Source organism: Mchenga conophoros, linkage group LG8, assembly GCF_057382185.1.
Source record: "Mchenga conophoros isolate Kocher_MC1m ecotype Shallow Benthic linkage group LG8, M_conophoros_male_GT1.1, whole genome shotgun sequence".
Taxonomy (NCBI): Eukaryota; Metazoa; Chordata; class Actinopteri; order Cichliformes; family Cichlidae; genus Mchenga; species Mchenga conophoros.
In genome coordinates this window covers 12,848,235-12,864,205 of record NC_140533.1, presented here as the reverse complement: position 1 = coordinate 12,864,205, position 15,971 = coordinate 12,848,235, and the positions used below count along the sequence as shown (strand labels likewise).

The 15,971-nt window shown below is 41.8% G+C and overlaps 2 protein-coding genes and 1 long non-coding RNA gene across 3 annotated transcripts; 1 reads left to right on the top strand and 2 right to left on the bottom strand.

The window, feature by feature from the left end:
• Positions 1-405: 405 nt before the first annotated feature.
• Positions 406-3,122, top strand: LOC146568285 (uncharacterized). The gene is made up of 5 exons (XR_014893593.1): positions 406-730; positions 945-1,066; positions 1,201-1,292; positions 2,460-2,693; positions 2,769-3,122. It is a non-coding gene; the product is annotated as an uncharacterized LOC146568285 (long non-coding RNA).
• Positions 3,054-5,931, bottom strand: LOC146568284 (uncharacterized). The gene is made up of 3 exons (XM_085284251.1): positions 5,785-5,931; positions 4,525-4,569; positions 3,054-4,432 (listed from the first exon to the last, which is right to left on the bottom strand). The coding sequence occupies exons 2-3, from the start codon at positions 4,562-4,564 to the stop codon at positions 3,690-3,692; spliced, it is 783 nt and encodes a 260-aa protein (XP_085140377.1). The 5' UTR covers positions 4,565-4,569; positions 5,785-5,931; the 3' UTR covers positions 3,054-3,689.
• A 4,101-nt stretch (positions 5,932-10,032) lies between these two features.
• On the bottom strand, positions 10,033-15,971 carry telo2 (TEL2, telomere maintenance 2, homolog (S. cerevisiae)). The gene is made up of 20 exons (XM_085284249.1): positions 15,262-15,971; positions 14,906-15,183; positions 14,735-14,803; positions 14,166-14,313; positions 13,958-14,060; positions 13,814-13,882; positions 13,555-13,696; positions 13,072-13,208; positions 12,873-12,958; positions 12,565-12,666; positions 12,356-12,444; positions 12,170-12,261; positions 11,948-12,064; positions 11,791-11,862; positions 11,527-11,697; positions 11,356-11,447; positions 11,176-11,275; positions 11,035-11,099; positions 10,820-10,935; positions 10,033-10,468 (listed from the first exon to the last, which is right to left on the bottom strand). Exons 1-20 carry the CDS (start codon positions 15,600-15,602, stop codon positions 10,347-10,349), a joined length of 2,511 nt encoding a protein of 836 aa, XP_085140375.1. The 5' UTR covers positions 15,603-15,971; the 3' UTR covers positions 10,033-10,346.

Below are 15,971 nucleotides of genomic sequence, written 5' to 3'. Positions count from 1 at the left end.
CAGACAGCTAAGAGTGTCTGATGTGCAGAATGCAGGCAGTGACTTGGTTCATAAAAAGTGACCAAATCTGTAACAAGGCTTGTACCCATGTATCGTATACCCAAAAGGTTGTGAGGAGGAGAATGATGATTTATTTCTTTGAATTTGTTATAAGTCTGGCAGCTGAGATTTAAATGAGCTGGAGGTGAAAGATGGACTTCTGGCTGAGATCCCAGTAGAAGGAATTACAATTATTCAAACACAATGAGATAAAAGGATTTAATGGGTGTGATAAATGTGGTTGCACTCACCTGTTCACGGCACCTGATGTTAATGAGCAGAAAGGTAGGGTGAGCATGAGGCGAAACCTTCTGTTGACTGCAGCTTGAGCGCAGCTTGAATCATTTTGATGCATCTTTTGGTTTATGTATACTTCTGCACTAAGTTATGCAATAGGCCAATGTTGAAATTTGGCATAGTAAATGGTGCAGTTATTTGTGCAGTCTGTGCATTTGTTTAATGGTTTGAGCCCGTGTGCCGATTTGTACAGTGGACAGTTGTATGTGGAATAAAAGTAGCAAATAGTACAGAGGTGTATCTCATGTGTTTACTGTTGCACGTCATCTGTGTCCTCATGTTTAGCCTGCCGCGGCCGTTGGTTGGAGGAGCCGCAATAGTTTGGAAAGGAAGGAAGCAGTAAGGTCAGTTTCCATTCTGGGTTTTCAGCATTAATAAAGAAACCTGCAACAAGGTGAGTAATGTTTGAGGTCCAAAAGAAATCAACACAGAGAAATTTTTACAGTGCTTTTCTACTCTACCTGAACATTCAAAGCGCTCTATACAGGTTGCCTCATTCACACCTGTTCATAGAAGCCCTTTTTCTGTGCTTTCTACCTAACATTCACACACATTCATACTCTGATGAATGCATCAGAGAGTGACTTGGGGTTAATGTCTTGCCCAAGGACAGTTAGCATGCAGTCTGGAGCAGCCAGGGATCGACCCAAAAACCATCTGATTAGTAGATGACCTGCTCCACCTCCTGAGCCACAGCCACCCCTTTCAGAGGTAAAGAATGATTTAGAAAGTAAGTACAGTAATTTTTTGAGGTGATTTGATTAAAAAAAATCATTTTTGCTTCTAATTACATAATTAAGGTGTAATTACATCTTCCAACAAATTGATACATAAACGTATCATTTATCTACTAAAAATACATAGGAGCTGGCGTCATGTTGTGGAAGCTGCCATCTTGCCCCACCATCATACACTGGCTGAGATGGGCATCGCTGCGCCGCCTTTTCATGTTTTATGTAAGTGGATTTATACATTACTTTGAATTTAAAGATGTCAAATAGCTCTTTCACACTACATATGACTATTTCACATTTGTACATGTATATTTTGGTGATCTCTTTCTCAGTATGTTTTTCTTCTTATGGAAATAAGCTAATTTTAAACCAGTTAATGTTAGGCTCCAGTGTCCTAAGAAATCACACCTTTCCCCTGATAAACAAATTGATTGGATTCTCTCATTGTGTGGGAATTGATTATCAATTACAACTTCAATGAGCCACTTCAAAGAAAGTTTCACCCGCGTGGGCAGCAACAGAAAGTCCAGATGTGGAAACAGAAGGTTTCCACATTAAAATATCGATATTTGAATCATTTTGGGGTAAATTGTAGTTTTTCATTAACAGGAACACAGTGGAAAGAAACTATCATTCAGATTGTCTACATTGGAAAGAACTACTCCCTCTTCCGCCTTTTATAGTCATGTGTGAAATACGGCTGTATAAATGTGTGGCAGCCTGTGGCGTGCGCACTCACAACAATGGCTGAGCGTAACTGGAGTCATGTGCGCACGTATTTTACATCCACAAACAGCCCAGACGTGGTTTGCGATACATGTGGCAAGAAAGTGAGGTGTTGTGGCAACACCACTAACCTTGTCAAACACCTCAAAGTAAATCATATCACAGAATATGACGAGCTTATGTTGAGGCAAACTGAAGAGGAGGAGAAGGACGGGTGCTGCTAGGGTGAGACAGACGTCTCTCAGGGAGTCCTTTAGTGCTGCAGGCAGGCAAGGTGTTCACATAGTGCACAACTTCAGGTTTTTGATTTCTATATGATGAATTCTGCATTATTAAGTGATAAGAACAAGTAATCTGATGTCCTGTAATGATTATGACGCTATAATTTGAGATACAATAAAAGAGTAAAGTTTTTGTACAAAGTATCGGAGCAGTATCGTCGATACCACCCTGAATTTTACGTGGTATGGGATCGGAAAGGAAATCAGTGGTATCACACATCACTAGTGATCAAATGTCAGGCCAAGCTGGAACTGATTCCTGTCTTCTGTAACTTCTACAACACTGTCCAATAGAGACACATGAATGAACTGCAGCGTCATTAAAAACACTGATGATCTTTATTTAAAAATGTAATACATTTACATCTGAATAAACTTTTAGGCATTACGCTGACGGAGGGATGGATGGACCATGAATGCTTTCTCATCCTTCTTGTCATGCACCATGGAAGTGTCTGAGGGGCTTTTCCACTTGGAATGGGGATACTGTGTCCACACTTCAGAGGTGGAGTTTCCAGCATCTCACCTGGGCCTCATCTGCAAACAATCAGCAGGAGGGCTTCTTAAACCAGCGCTGCCTGCTACTCCTCGCCAGTTTGTTCTGCCATCTCCAGTGGTAACTAGGCTTCCCCTCTGCTCCAGTTCTGGCGTGCTCCTTCCCTGTGTTTAACCTCGTTTTCCCTGTGTTTAGGTCTCCTCTGCCAACATACTCATCCTACCCTCAAACTCCCTTACCCGTCCAGCAACTTCTTCTCCCTCTGTTGCAGAATTCCCGTTGGATTGTTCCCATCAGGAGCCAGGTGTTCAGTCTCTCGATAGCTTTTCCTCTGGTTCCTGCTGTCTGCTGACACTCCTAGCTCGAGCCACGTTCTCCATTCCCTCTCTAAAGTCTCATAAATAGTTTAACCATGTGCATTGAATCTGCATTTGGGTCTAAGCTTTCTATGCAGGGAAGAAATCATCACAGTGACATCTATTTAATTTTCAATTCAATTTTATTTAAAGAGCGCCAAATGACAGCAACAGTCACCTGAAGGCGCTTTATATTGTAAGATATACTTACAAAGAAAACCCCAACAATCATATGACCCCCTATGAGCAAGCACTTTGGCGACAGTGGGAAGGAAAAACTCCCTTTTAACAGGAAGAAACCTCCAGCAGAACCAGGCTCAGGGAGGGGCGGCCATCTGCTGCGACCGGTTGGGGAGGGGCAAGGAAAATAGTATAAAGACATGGAACAGAGACAGAGGTTAATAACAAGTACCATTCAGTGCAGAGAGGTCTATTAAACATAGTGGGTGAAGAAGAAACACCCAGTGCATCATGGGAATCCCCCGGCAGCCTAATGCTGGGCATACACTGTGCGATTTTTGGCCCATTTTGAGCCGATTTTTCAGTCGTGCGATCGTTTTGGGGATCGTCCCGAGTTTGGCCTTGATCAAACTTCTCACCCCTGCGAGTCAATCCTACAGTTTGATCAGGAGCCGAATAACGCGACTGAAAAATCGCAGCACAGTGTATGCCCAGCTTATTGCAGCATAGAGGATTCAGGATCACCTGAGTAGGCCATCAGATTACTGAAAGGATACTGAAAAAACCCGTCGAAGTAGTCTTAGTCTTCATTGCTGCTGGTCGACTCAATTGAACACCTCTGAAGTTTGCACACAGGCAAGTATTCCTCTTCTTGCTCAAAATCCTCTCGGGAACGCTTCCTCGAGCCTCCAGTTTCGTGTTCAAGCTCTTCGTGCGCATCTTCAAATACTTCAGAGTCATCATCGCTCCATCTCATTCTTTTGTTTGCTCCTAAATCTTCTTCATCCCTCTCTCTAGACCTCTTCCTGGAAACACCTGGCTGAGGGTCCTCTTCTGGGATGTACTGGCGACCATCCATGCGGCCTTCAAATGCCTCCTCATTTTCAATGCCACCAACATTGAAAATGATCACAACCACATCATTGTGATCCCCGTGCTGTTCATCGTTGTCACCATTGGCATTATTGTCCCTCACATGAATATTTTGAACATCGTTGTCGTCGTCGTCGTCGTCGTCATCGTCATCGTTGCCGTCGCCGTCGCCGCCGTCATCGTCGTCGTCGTCATCGTTGTCGCCGTCATCGTCGTCGCCGTCATCGTCGTTGTCGTCGTCATCGTCATCGTCGTCGTCGTCATCGTCGTCGTCGTCGTCGTCATCGTCTTCGTCCCCATAAAGGTAATTGTCATATTGTGCCAGTACTGAAGCTATTAGCTCATGTAGAAAGCAACAACAATCACAGAGAGCGAGATACAGATCGTTCAGGAAGCCATTAGCAGGTTCCTGATCTCCATTTGCCAACATTCGTGGGTTAACCTGTTGGCCTGCAAGATCATTAAATCTTTTAATTAACATCCATAACTATCTGCTGAAAATCTGTTTTTCATCAATTTCAAGACTGAGTACATGTGCTTACCGTTTTGGTTATTTTGTGGTCCGTCTCCACTTGCACTCATTTTGACTACAAGGAACACAAAACAACAATGATCACTAAACCTCAACCCAGAATGTTCAGAGAATTTGCTTTTTTTGTGATGACTTTAGGCTGCGTCCAAACGTACACGGCTATGTTTGAAAACGGACAATTTTCCTTTTTCGTTTAAAAAAAAAAAAAATCCAGTCCACATGTGCAGTTTTGAAAAAATATCTCCTTCCACATCTAAACACTAAAAACAAAGTGAAACGCTGTCAAGAACACGCCAAATCTTAACCGTGTAGAAATGTTGGCCAATCAGAAGTCTAGAAGCCTGGGTGGGAAAACCTCATAAAACCTTACGTACTTCTGAGAAGTTTTTGTCTTTTTCTGGAAAAGCAGCTAATTTTGTGTTACTTTCACGTGCCTTCATCGTTTCAAATGTTAATAACTAAAGACAGACTCACAACTTTGGAATGGACTAAATGCATACAGCATACATAAATGTCATTTTTTAAAATTACATTTATTCCAAACCGACGTCAGGATTTGGGTTGGGAGAGCGTCTGTGTTGAATGTAGAATCCACGTCTGATGTAAGCGTGTAAAAACTGCAGATACTAAGATTAACAGACACAGTATGTTGTCTACATCTGCCATTGTAGAAATTGATCTCATGTAAACAATAACGTGGCCACAGCATGACTTCAACAGCGGCGCACACTTTTGACATTGCCTGAGTAAATGTCCGTTTTCCTCGTCCACACCTGAACACAAAAACGTGCTTTTTAAAAATCTCACCTTTCAGTGACTCAATCTGCTGTTTAGGTGTGGACGAAAGGCCCAAATGCAGAGACAAAGCTGCGCTTTCAAAAATAGCCGTGTACATGTGCACGTAGGCTCAGTTTCTCAGAAATTCTAATAGTTTGTTTGAGAACAAAACTTACGTCTTCTCTATTTTCCTAAATGAACAAAATAATCTGAGAAATAATCGTGTTAAAAAGAGCTTCTGTCACTCTAAGATATGATTAAGAACATTTTCTAATTTATGTATCATTTGTCAAATATTACATCAGCTGACAAATAGTTAAGTCTTCATTTGTTTTCCTGAATAATAGATCCACATCATCCTCTCTATGATGGAAAATATAGTCTAGTCTTGCACAATGTAAAGTACATAAATACTGTCCTGGCAAGCAGGGAAATCAGGCTTTATATATTTAAGTAAATGATCTTGAGTTTATAAACTGAAATTTGAGCTTACTTTAGTTCTTGGTAGATTACACAGCAGTTAATCCTCAGGGAAACGTCCAAATGTCACTAAATAGTGGTCTGCTTTCATTCGGTTGCAGTGTCTCTTCAGTTTTGTGTTCATATGCTGATGTTTTCATTCAAACATGCTTAAATGCTGTGATGTCACTTTAGCAGCAAAGACTGCGGAATGTGCAGAGATTCTTTTGACATCAAGTTGTTTGCTCAGATTTTGATATCTTTTAAATGGAGACAAAACAAAACGCTATGGCAACAAAACAACAAGCTGTTTCCAGTGCTTAATATTTAACATGTCTTTGTTATAAATTTTATTTGTACAAATCTGTGATGTTGATGTGCACAACGTGGGATTTAGACCTCGGAGGGTTAATCAACAAATCACGAAAAATTAGGTTTAAATTTCTGTTCATGACGGTGCAGATTTCTGACATTTTGTGTACTTGAAGCATTTAACAATTTGATTGTTTTCTAATAAAAACTGTGTGAAACTCAAGTTAGAACTGTGTTTGTAAATGAACCGCCCCATGTTGTGTAGCTTTCTGGATTTTATACTTATTGGGCTACATATTAATTTACTATACAGGCTATACAGTAGATAAAATCTAACCTCACATGTTTTATGTAACTAAAGTGTTTAATCATGTGGGCTACAGACAGTAATCAAGTTATGGACTGTATTGATATGAAAAACATGCATACTTAGTGCATTTGAATCATTTTAACCATATGTAACCACCTGCATGTCATGGTCCTGGGACTTCTACCTGGTTTTTTGTGTGTCTTGTATTGTTGTTGTTTGATGTCAGCTTTAGGGTCCCTCGGTTGTTCTGTTAAGATGTTGCTTATTTGATTTCCCCTCGTGACTTTACCCCCTGTGTGCCCCCTCTGTGTATCTGCCAGCCCCCATGCCTCGTTTCTCCTCCTTGTGTTTTATTCCATGTTTTCCCAGCCCGCTATGTCTGTGTTCTCTTCCAATCTGGTCTGCGTCTCTGTGTGCTTCCTGTTTTACTTTGATAGTCTCCCGTCAGTGTTGTGTTACTCCTGCCGTGTCTCGTTATGATTATCAGTGTCGCCTGTGTTCCCCGTGTGCTCCCACTTCCCTCGTTAACCCTCTGTGTATTTGTGTCCACGTCTCCTACATTACCTACATAATAGAGCTATAATAAATGTTTGTTTGGGGTTTTTTTAAGTACAGAAATCAGCTGCTAAAATAATTGTTTTGACTTTTTGGGAATGCTTTACGGTCTGTTCTGTAGGAACGCTGAATTAATATATTGACTGTCTGGCCCCTTCTGGCTATTTAATAGTTGCTGAAGGAGATTTTGTTCATCCCCAGCTAATCTCATCCATATTTATATAAAATCTAGCATACTCCACACCACACAAAGTCAGAAGCCAGTTAAAATCTGTATGTGGTACCTGAGGCGGTGCTGCACTGACCAGTTGTTTCTGGCTATTTGCTGGTTCAGCCTGCCTATCACTGCAACTCTTGGCTCTTATTGGTCAGGCTGATGGCACGCTCACTCAGCACAATATGAAATAGAAGAGGACAACAATAGAAACATTAGTGCTGTTAGTCTGCTCCATTATAGCTACAGCGGTATGAAAACTGCCTTTTCATTGTCACTCACTCACTAGTTTTCACCTTCCCAGTTTATCACCCTCTATTTTCAGCATACCCCCTATGTAGCACTATATGGTGTGTGTGTGTGTGTGTGTGTGTGTGTGTGTGTGCGCGCGTGTGTGTGTGTGTGTGTGTGTGTGTGTGTGTGTGTGTGTGTGCGTGCGTGCGTGCGTGCGTGCGTGCGTGCGTGTGTGTGTGTGTGTGTGTACAGAGAGGCAGCCAGGTTCATAATGGATATGAGGAAGTGTTTTCTTTCTTCTTTTTTTTTTAAAGTAGCCACATTCAGGTAAAAGTGTGAAATCAAATGATCCATCAATAAAGGATAATGTTGGATCAGTGTTTCAATATTTATGTCCTTTATTAGATGTACATGTGGTTTGGTTATTTGCCTTTTGGTTAAAAGGAAACTGAGAGAGGACTTTTTTTATTAGTGATCTTAATAGTATTTTTTAATCTAATTGAATACAATCTATTTGTGTATGATAGTCAGTCAAAAGAGGGAGAGAGGAAAGAGGAGAACATGAGGAGAAAGTACAAGGTCAGGAAGAACCAGGTAAGAAAACAGACAGGGAGTACTAACAGGCACAACACAAACTGTTAAACTGGCAAAGAAAAAACCAACTAATTTTACTCGTACAATCTGGAAGTTGTGTTCTGCTGTACAGAATCTGCAAAACAAAGTGGGTTGTCAGCCCTGGCCTGGCACTGCATTACCATGTTGAACTTCAGTCAGAGGAAGTCACAGTTGCCAAAAACTTTTTGAAGCTCAAGAGTGAGGCTGGTGCCATTCCAGATATGTTAACATTGTACAATCTTCTGGATAATCAGATCTTCCCCACACTGAAAACTGTTATTCAGGTTGCCCTAACAAACCCAGTTAGCAGCTGTAGCTGTGAGAGGTCTTTTAGTGACTTGAGTCAGCTCCATACCTGGCTGAGAAGGACCATGGGTCAAAGCAGACTCCAGCACCTGGCTGTGATGTCAGTTGAGAAAGAGATGCTTGAGAGACTTGACCACCAAAATGTGATCGACAGATTTACCAACCTCAAGGTGAGGCGACATAGGATAAAAGAAAAGAACAAATCTGCAGAGCCATAGTAGTATCTGCAGTAAACATCTTTTCATACATTGTACCAAAGGCCAAGGTGTCTCCATTTTTGTAATTTTTTAAATAATATTTTGTACAGTTTGGAGTGTTTTTTATGTATCTGTATTATATTAAACACACACTTTAAAAGTGAATCTCTGTCCAAAAAATGCACTCAGTTTACTTTTTACTCACTATGAGCATCATTCATTATTCTCCCGCAGTAATTAAGGTTAGGATATGTTGTTTGTTTTTTTTAAATTTCCAATCCATTCTTCTTTAGCAGCATTTAAATAACCTTTATCACATTTGATGGTTTTCTTACATCTTTTCAAAAAATGTGGGATTAAATTGTTAAAATGTACAAAACAGTGATGTCATGTTTTGTGACGAGGACCCAGGCACAGAGAGACTTGATGAATTTAAGAATCTTATGATTTAATAAAGAAATTTGCAGACTTGCACAGAGATGGTAAAATTATGACTGATAATGGAGATGAATACAACAGACGACGAGGACAGGGAGGAACAGGGGTTTAAATGCACCAAGGAGACAGTCAGAGGGAACTCGGGACATCTGGAGACATTTAAGGATGCAGGGACCGACAGAGACAGGGAAGAAGTCTCATCGTGACGAGTACAGTTTACCTTGCCTGGATGGGCAGCTCTCTGGGTGCTCAGCACCCCCAAAGCTCTGATCTCAACTTAACAGAGCTGCTTTTTAGTTGCTGAAGACAAAACTGAGAGAGTAACCCACAAATAAGCAGCAGCTGTTTGGCAATGGAATCGGGGAAAGGATTTTCATCCAAGTATTAAAAACAGTCCTTATATCTTAAATCGTTAGTTTGTCTGGTTACTTATATAAAAGCCAGCTAATGTCATATTCATTTGAATTAAAGCTGAAAGTCTGCACTTCAGTCATATAGTTTGAATTGAATCTACTGAGTAGTGGCGTGCACAGGTAAACCCACAAAATAACAAATGCCTCTATTCAAAAACTTAAAGACCAAACTACATATTGTTAGTTTTTGTCAAAACCTAGGCATATTTAATTTTTATTTCCTTGTTTAGCACTAGTATATTTATACATGGCAAAACACTGAAATCCCAATCATTTCCCATCATCATCAGATTTAATTATTTGAAAAAAACAAAACAAAACCCTACACTTTCTCTCAATAAAAATAAATTTAGAATATTTTTAATGTACAAAACTGTCAGTGTAACCTTTAGATAGAACAAGGAATACAGTTGTCTGAATTATAAAACATTTTAACTTTTTAACAATGAAAATAATTAATGTAATTAACCATATGAATTCAAACAGACTAATAAAAAAGACGTTGTAGTTTCATTTTATCAGACAATGCAGTGGTGGACTTTCCTCTGACCATGACAACAGGAAGTACTAATAGTATTTCCATTATTTGTCAGAGTGATATTCATGTGAATGTTCACAGGATGTCCTCTGCAAACAAACAACCAAAGTACAGAGAGTACCCATACAGGAAAGAAGCAGAGAAAGGATATCCTCATAACAAAATATTTTAATACATTTTAAACATTTTTTTTATTTAAGGAAAACTTCATCTTCCATCTAATATTTCATTTGGTTTGTAAATCGGACACTGAACACACAAACCAGCGTATGTGCCATTAGTGCATGTGTGAGAAGATGTTTTCTGGTTGGCACTATGCTGCAGGATATTTTTTTAAAAAAGCAGCACCTGCAGTAAGTAGGATTCATGCCTGAGCTAAAGGAACATCTACATTAAAGACGCATTTCTCTTCATGTGTGGGTTTTCACACACCCAGAATGTCATTGTGCATTGCTGACGTTGTGTCACGTCTCCACAGTCGGCGCTTGTGGATCCTGTAGCTGCTTCTTCAAGCTCTTATCCAGCAGCACCAGGCTCTGCACCGCCAGACTCCTGCAATCTGCATCCAGGTCTCCTTCAGCAACATCTGTGGACAGTAACATTATTATTATTAGTAGTAGTATTGACAATTTGCAACCTGTAAAACGGAAGTTGTGACCCCTCTGACCTGTATCACTCAGCTCTGAGTTTTATTCCCATTGGGATAAAAAAAAAAAAGAAAAAAAGAAAAGCCAATCAAATCACGGACACCCCTGTATTACAGGACATCCTGGTTCCTCATCAGCTTCCCAGAAATGTCCAGTCCAGCTGTGAATGACTGTGCACTATCTTTTTGTGTGTTTGTAAAGACAGATTGCTGACAGTTATCAGGTGCAGGTGTGGCATCGGGCTTTTTCTTTTCTGTCATTAAAATGTCACACCACATTTTTTTTAATACCTGCCAGCCAAGACCTGGTCTCAAACAGCTGATCACTGATGTCCACCAGCAGGTTCTGACTGGGCATGCTCAGAAACACAGAGCAAACAGCGAAGAGGACGCCTCGTCTCACCATCCTTTAACACACAGAATTCAGGTTAGATGACAACAAAGGTCCACAGATATTATTCTGTGTTACACTACAGAGACAAACAGAGATAATGAATCACACATACTGGTCAGCATGGTACCGCACTGCCCACACAAAGTCCAGCAAAGCGCAGCCCATCTGTGCGGCTATCTGAAGCAAAATAACAGAGGCATTGTAAAACAAATACAGCATCTATAATAGGCCAGAGAAGGAGAAATTCATGTACCGGTGCATTGACTGCTAGATGCATAAAGAGGCCCAAAGTGTGGATCAGCCTGCCCAGTACCAGGTGGTCACTGCCCAACAGGTCAAAGGTCACCTGAGGCCTAGCAGGAAGGTATCATGTATTAAACAAATGTTCTCTTACAGCTGAGTTCATGGATTTGAAAACAAGGATCATGCTTACTTGTCATAGTTTTTAAGCAGAGGGAAAAAGAAGTGCCCGGCAACAGGGGCGTAGCGGTTTGGTGTTGCCTTAGTAACAGGTTGGTTGACTTTCTGTGGCAAAAACACACAAAATTACTTTTCAGAGTGAGCTTGCACTCAAATTCCAAATCACAAGAGAGACTGGAAGTACCTTAGTGAGGCGTTTTGTCTTGCTTTGGATTCGCTTTTCTACCACCTGTTGCCAGTGAACAGGGTTGTCACCGAGGTATGGAGTCGACTCAGCTGTTGTAGCAGAGCTTATGGATGCAGCTTTCTTTTCAGTGACTGGTTTAGAGAGCTCCTGAGCTGCTAAGGCAAGAACCTGTGATATCAAATAATGGAGGCCATAATTACATGATATGTAGCAATGATCAAAGACCATCACGCAGATAACCACTATGACCTCTCGTTTTACCTCCAAGATATCAAGTCTCTGGCGCAGACTGTAGTTCAAGGAGTAAAACTCTGTGGTTAAATAGTGAGCCACCTACCAAAGGACACAGAAATACAGTTTGGTTATGAGTGAAAGTTTGTGGAGCTGTGTGTAGTTTGTTAAGAGAAGGCAAACATACAGGAATACAGTCAGTGACAGTGAGAGCCACCATCGTCGCCTGCCTGAGGTACAGGAAGCCGTTAATGTTGTATTTGTCGTCCATATGAAGGAGGACTTTGGACATCTGGACACTGATCTGAAAACAAGAATGAAAACACCTACATTATAACATCAATTCATTTTACCCCTATCTTCCAGAGGAAATATTCAAATCTTAGAGCCTCTCTTATTCCCGTCGTACCTCTCTGGCTGCAAAACTGTTCTTTCGCACCAAACTCTCAGCAGCTTTCAAAGCAAGCTCCACGCGCACTGGGTCCTCAGAGGATATTAAAACTAGATAAGTTTGAAACATGAGGACATGCTGGAGTGAGAATACGACACAGGTGATCACATAAGGCAAACAGGGATGAGATGGGTGAAGTCATACTTTCCAGGCAGTCTCGTAGGTAGCGAGGCGGGGACGCCTTACTGATCTCCTGATCTCCAGACATATCGTACGGAGTGAGCTCATCGTCACTGGAGTGATAAAAGGTTAATCGTGCACTTTTATATATGCTCTAAACATGTAAAAGTTGGGTTTAAAAAAAAAAAAAAAAATCTTTAAAGGATGTCATTCTTACTGAATGCTTGACATACCTATCGAGATCAGAGTCTGGATCCGTTTTTAATGCCTGAGCTCCTGATGTAGTTTGCGATGCATTCTGAGCTGACTCAGCTGTCTCTTGAGGACCGTCAGCTCTGGAGATGACAGATGACACAATATTTTTGTATTTGTATTTAATACATATTGCATACATTTAAGATGAATCAGATCATTTTTAAAATTTTAGGTAAAACATTTCAGGATCCTTAAAAAATAATATTCTCATCACTTAGCAAGTCAGCTGATTGGCAGTTTCATCTTTTTACATCTTTAAGCAGAAGTGACAGGGAGTACGACCTACCTATTTACGGGCTCAGCCTCTGGTTCGTCACAGGCGCCGGGAGCCAACAGAGACAGCAGCTCACGAGTCTCTTCGTCCTGATCGTACTAGAACACGACACAGCATCACCTCACACACGAGCCTCACAGTCCAGTACAAACAATGACAGGCTGCCTCGTGGTGGCTTGTTATATTTGCTCCTGCTATAAATGAACCGTACCTCAAATTTAAGCTTGGTTCCATTGATATCCATGCGGGAGCTCAGGTACTCTCCAATCACCATCCCCATATGCCTGATCCGCACCACGTTGCTGTCAAGGTGGGTCTGCATGCCGCCAAGCATACACTGAAGTAACTCTGAGAGAGACGGATTCAACCGGTCAGTGTAACTGACTTCAGTTTAATCAAGTATTTTATTACTTCAGTAGCTGTTTTGTAGTATCTGATTAGTATCAGTAGTAATTTTACTGCTGAAAACTCTGACTGATTTTTATTTAATGTGCACAAATATGAAGATGTAAAAATATATAACTAATAAATCATCTAGTAAGGGTCATGCAGAAGCTCCAGAATAGTTAATAATGGAGTTTGAAGTGATCTTATGCTCCGTGAGGTCTTTCTTAATTAAAAAACAAACAAAAACAGACCAACAGTCAGGGTTTATTTCATCCTCAGGGGCACAAAGCAGAAGGCTTTGTTATACCTGAGCGCAGCTCCTGTATCTCAGAGTCTTTCAGCAGGCTCACACTCAGCAGGAGGGCTTTGCTGACGTATAACTGCTGCTCCAGAGGCGTGTGTTTCACTGCGCTGGAGTTAGCCCAGGCCTGGGACACAGACCGTAAAACCTGAAAACACCAAAATCATTAACTAACACATTAGCACAGCTGAGTGAGGGTGTGAAGTGGTTATTTATATTCTAATATGTTTATAATATTAGGCTGCTTAACTTCACGTCCACCCACCTGGATAAGAAGAGGTCTGCGATCCCTGTCTGCTGCGAGGTAACCAAGAATAATTCTCAGAACACGAGTCTAGGAAAAGAGCCGCAGATTAAAGCACGATATTCATAACACATATAACTGTCAGGGAGGAAGTTACTGTAGTACCTCATACTTATATTGCAGTAACAGAAGTTTATGAGTGATGACAAACTGAGCCTTTTTATTTGTCAGCACTAGGTTTCCGATGATCCTGCCCAGTGAGTCCGGCCTGAAGAAACAAAAACACAACAAACGTGCGCCATTAAACACAGATCTGACAGCTGGATAAAATAAAAAGACTTTCCCAGATTCTCTGAATCTGCAACAGTCTCACCCACTAACAGCCTGCACCAGCCCAGTGAGCACGCTCTCCATCCATCGCTGGGGAACGTTTTCCAGCAGCTTCCAGCAAACCCTCTGCCACACCATGTCTGAGCGCGTGCACGCGGACAGACGAGGAGCCATCACAGCCAAGACCGAACCTGCAGCAGGACAAAAGTGAAGAAAAAAAAATGAGAATGGTCTGAATTTATACAAGTTCTGATGGCAAAAGAGAGCAAAGCTAGTAGTAGCAAAATGCATTTAATAAAGTAGCTGGGGAGTATAAGTAATAACAGGATGTTCTGACAGCAAAAGACATGCAGGAGGTTGTGGCACAATGGGAGGACACACTGCAGAGGTTTGCAAAGTGTGGGGAGCAGAGCCACTGGAAAACTAGGTGAAAAATAAACTGATATTTTTATTTTAGGAAAAATAAGTTTTCTAATGCGCTGATCTTTATTTAATTTAGCGTGAGTATGAATTTTTTTCAGGTTCTGAAGGCTGGCTTTCAACCTGAAAAAGCTTAAGGACTCCTGCAGTACAGAGACAAACAACTATAACCAAATACATCCTTAAACTCACCGCCGTGCCCCTGGATACACACTTTTCCAAGTGTTTGAGCCACAAAAGTCAAATTACAGTCCGTTCCAGCTACAAATTACAAACACACAGAATGAGAGATTACGATGTCTCCTGGCACACACTGTAGTATTCCTAATAATGTGTCATCATTGCTTTACAGATGCCCTTCACCTCTGAGTGCCTGGCAGGTGTGCTCCAGGGCAGTGAGCATTTCTGTGGCCAGCAGTGGGTAGTACTGCTGAGGACGGAAAAGAGCTCTGTTGTTTAGCTGTAGCTTGTTCGCGGTAATGTCTGGCAACGCGCTAATACGCCCCAGCAGCGTCTCTCTGAGCTGCTGCGAGTCAGAGGGCGCTGCCTCCAGACAGTAGGACCAGAGCAGCTCAGCCAGGCGACCACGCTGAAGGAACTTCTCAGTGATGCTGACCACGTGGTCCAGATTTGAGGTGGGTCTGCAGGGGCGAGACACAGGCATTAAGGTTATTAAAGAAGATGATGATGATAAGCACGTCACACCCAGCACCACCCACCTCAGCTCTCCTATTGCATCCATCAGCACCAGGAGCGCCTGCTCTGGAGGTCCTGCGAGGAAGAGGCCGTCCCACAGCTCTGCGCGCTGGGCTGCTGTCAGCTGGTGTAACCAGTCAGCCTGAATGTTGCTGACCAGCAGCTGCAGAGCGGAAGAGTAGTGAGCTCTCCTGAACTCTGCACGCTCAGCTGAGGTGGCTGTGCTGTCCGGTCCTTCATCCAAGTAGGAGTGGAGTGTCCGAAGAGCCGTAATGATGTCTGAGCTGTCCGTGGATGACTTGAGTGTGCGGAAACACCGGGTCACCGTTAGTCGCACGTCAGTATTTGTAGTTAGCGACTCCATTTTTTTATAACGGTATTATAACGACAAGCAGCAGTGTTTCTACCAAGGTCTAGCCTCCAACTTACTAAGAAAAGTAGAGAAATAAAAACTTGTGCTACAAAGTATGAAGTCTAGTAGAGTCCCATATGTTGAATAGGTTAGCTTCAGCTGTTAGCCTGTCAAGCTGATGTGCAGCCGCACATTTTTATAACGACACGAGCTTTCATGAGCACGATTTACACTCACAGTAAAATGAGGACTTTATTTTCAGGGGAAATTATCCGTCCCCACGGACAGCTGTGGATTCAGCGAGAGAATCATGCCGCCGTAGCTGTTTGCGATTCCGAGAGTGCAGCACCAAAATACGCTCGTGGTGAGCAGGATAGCATT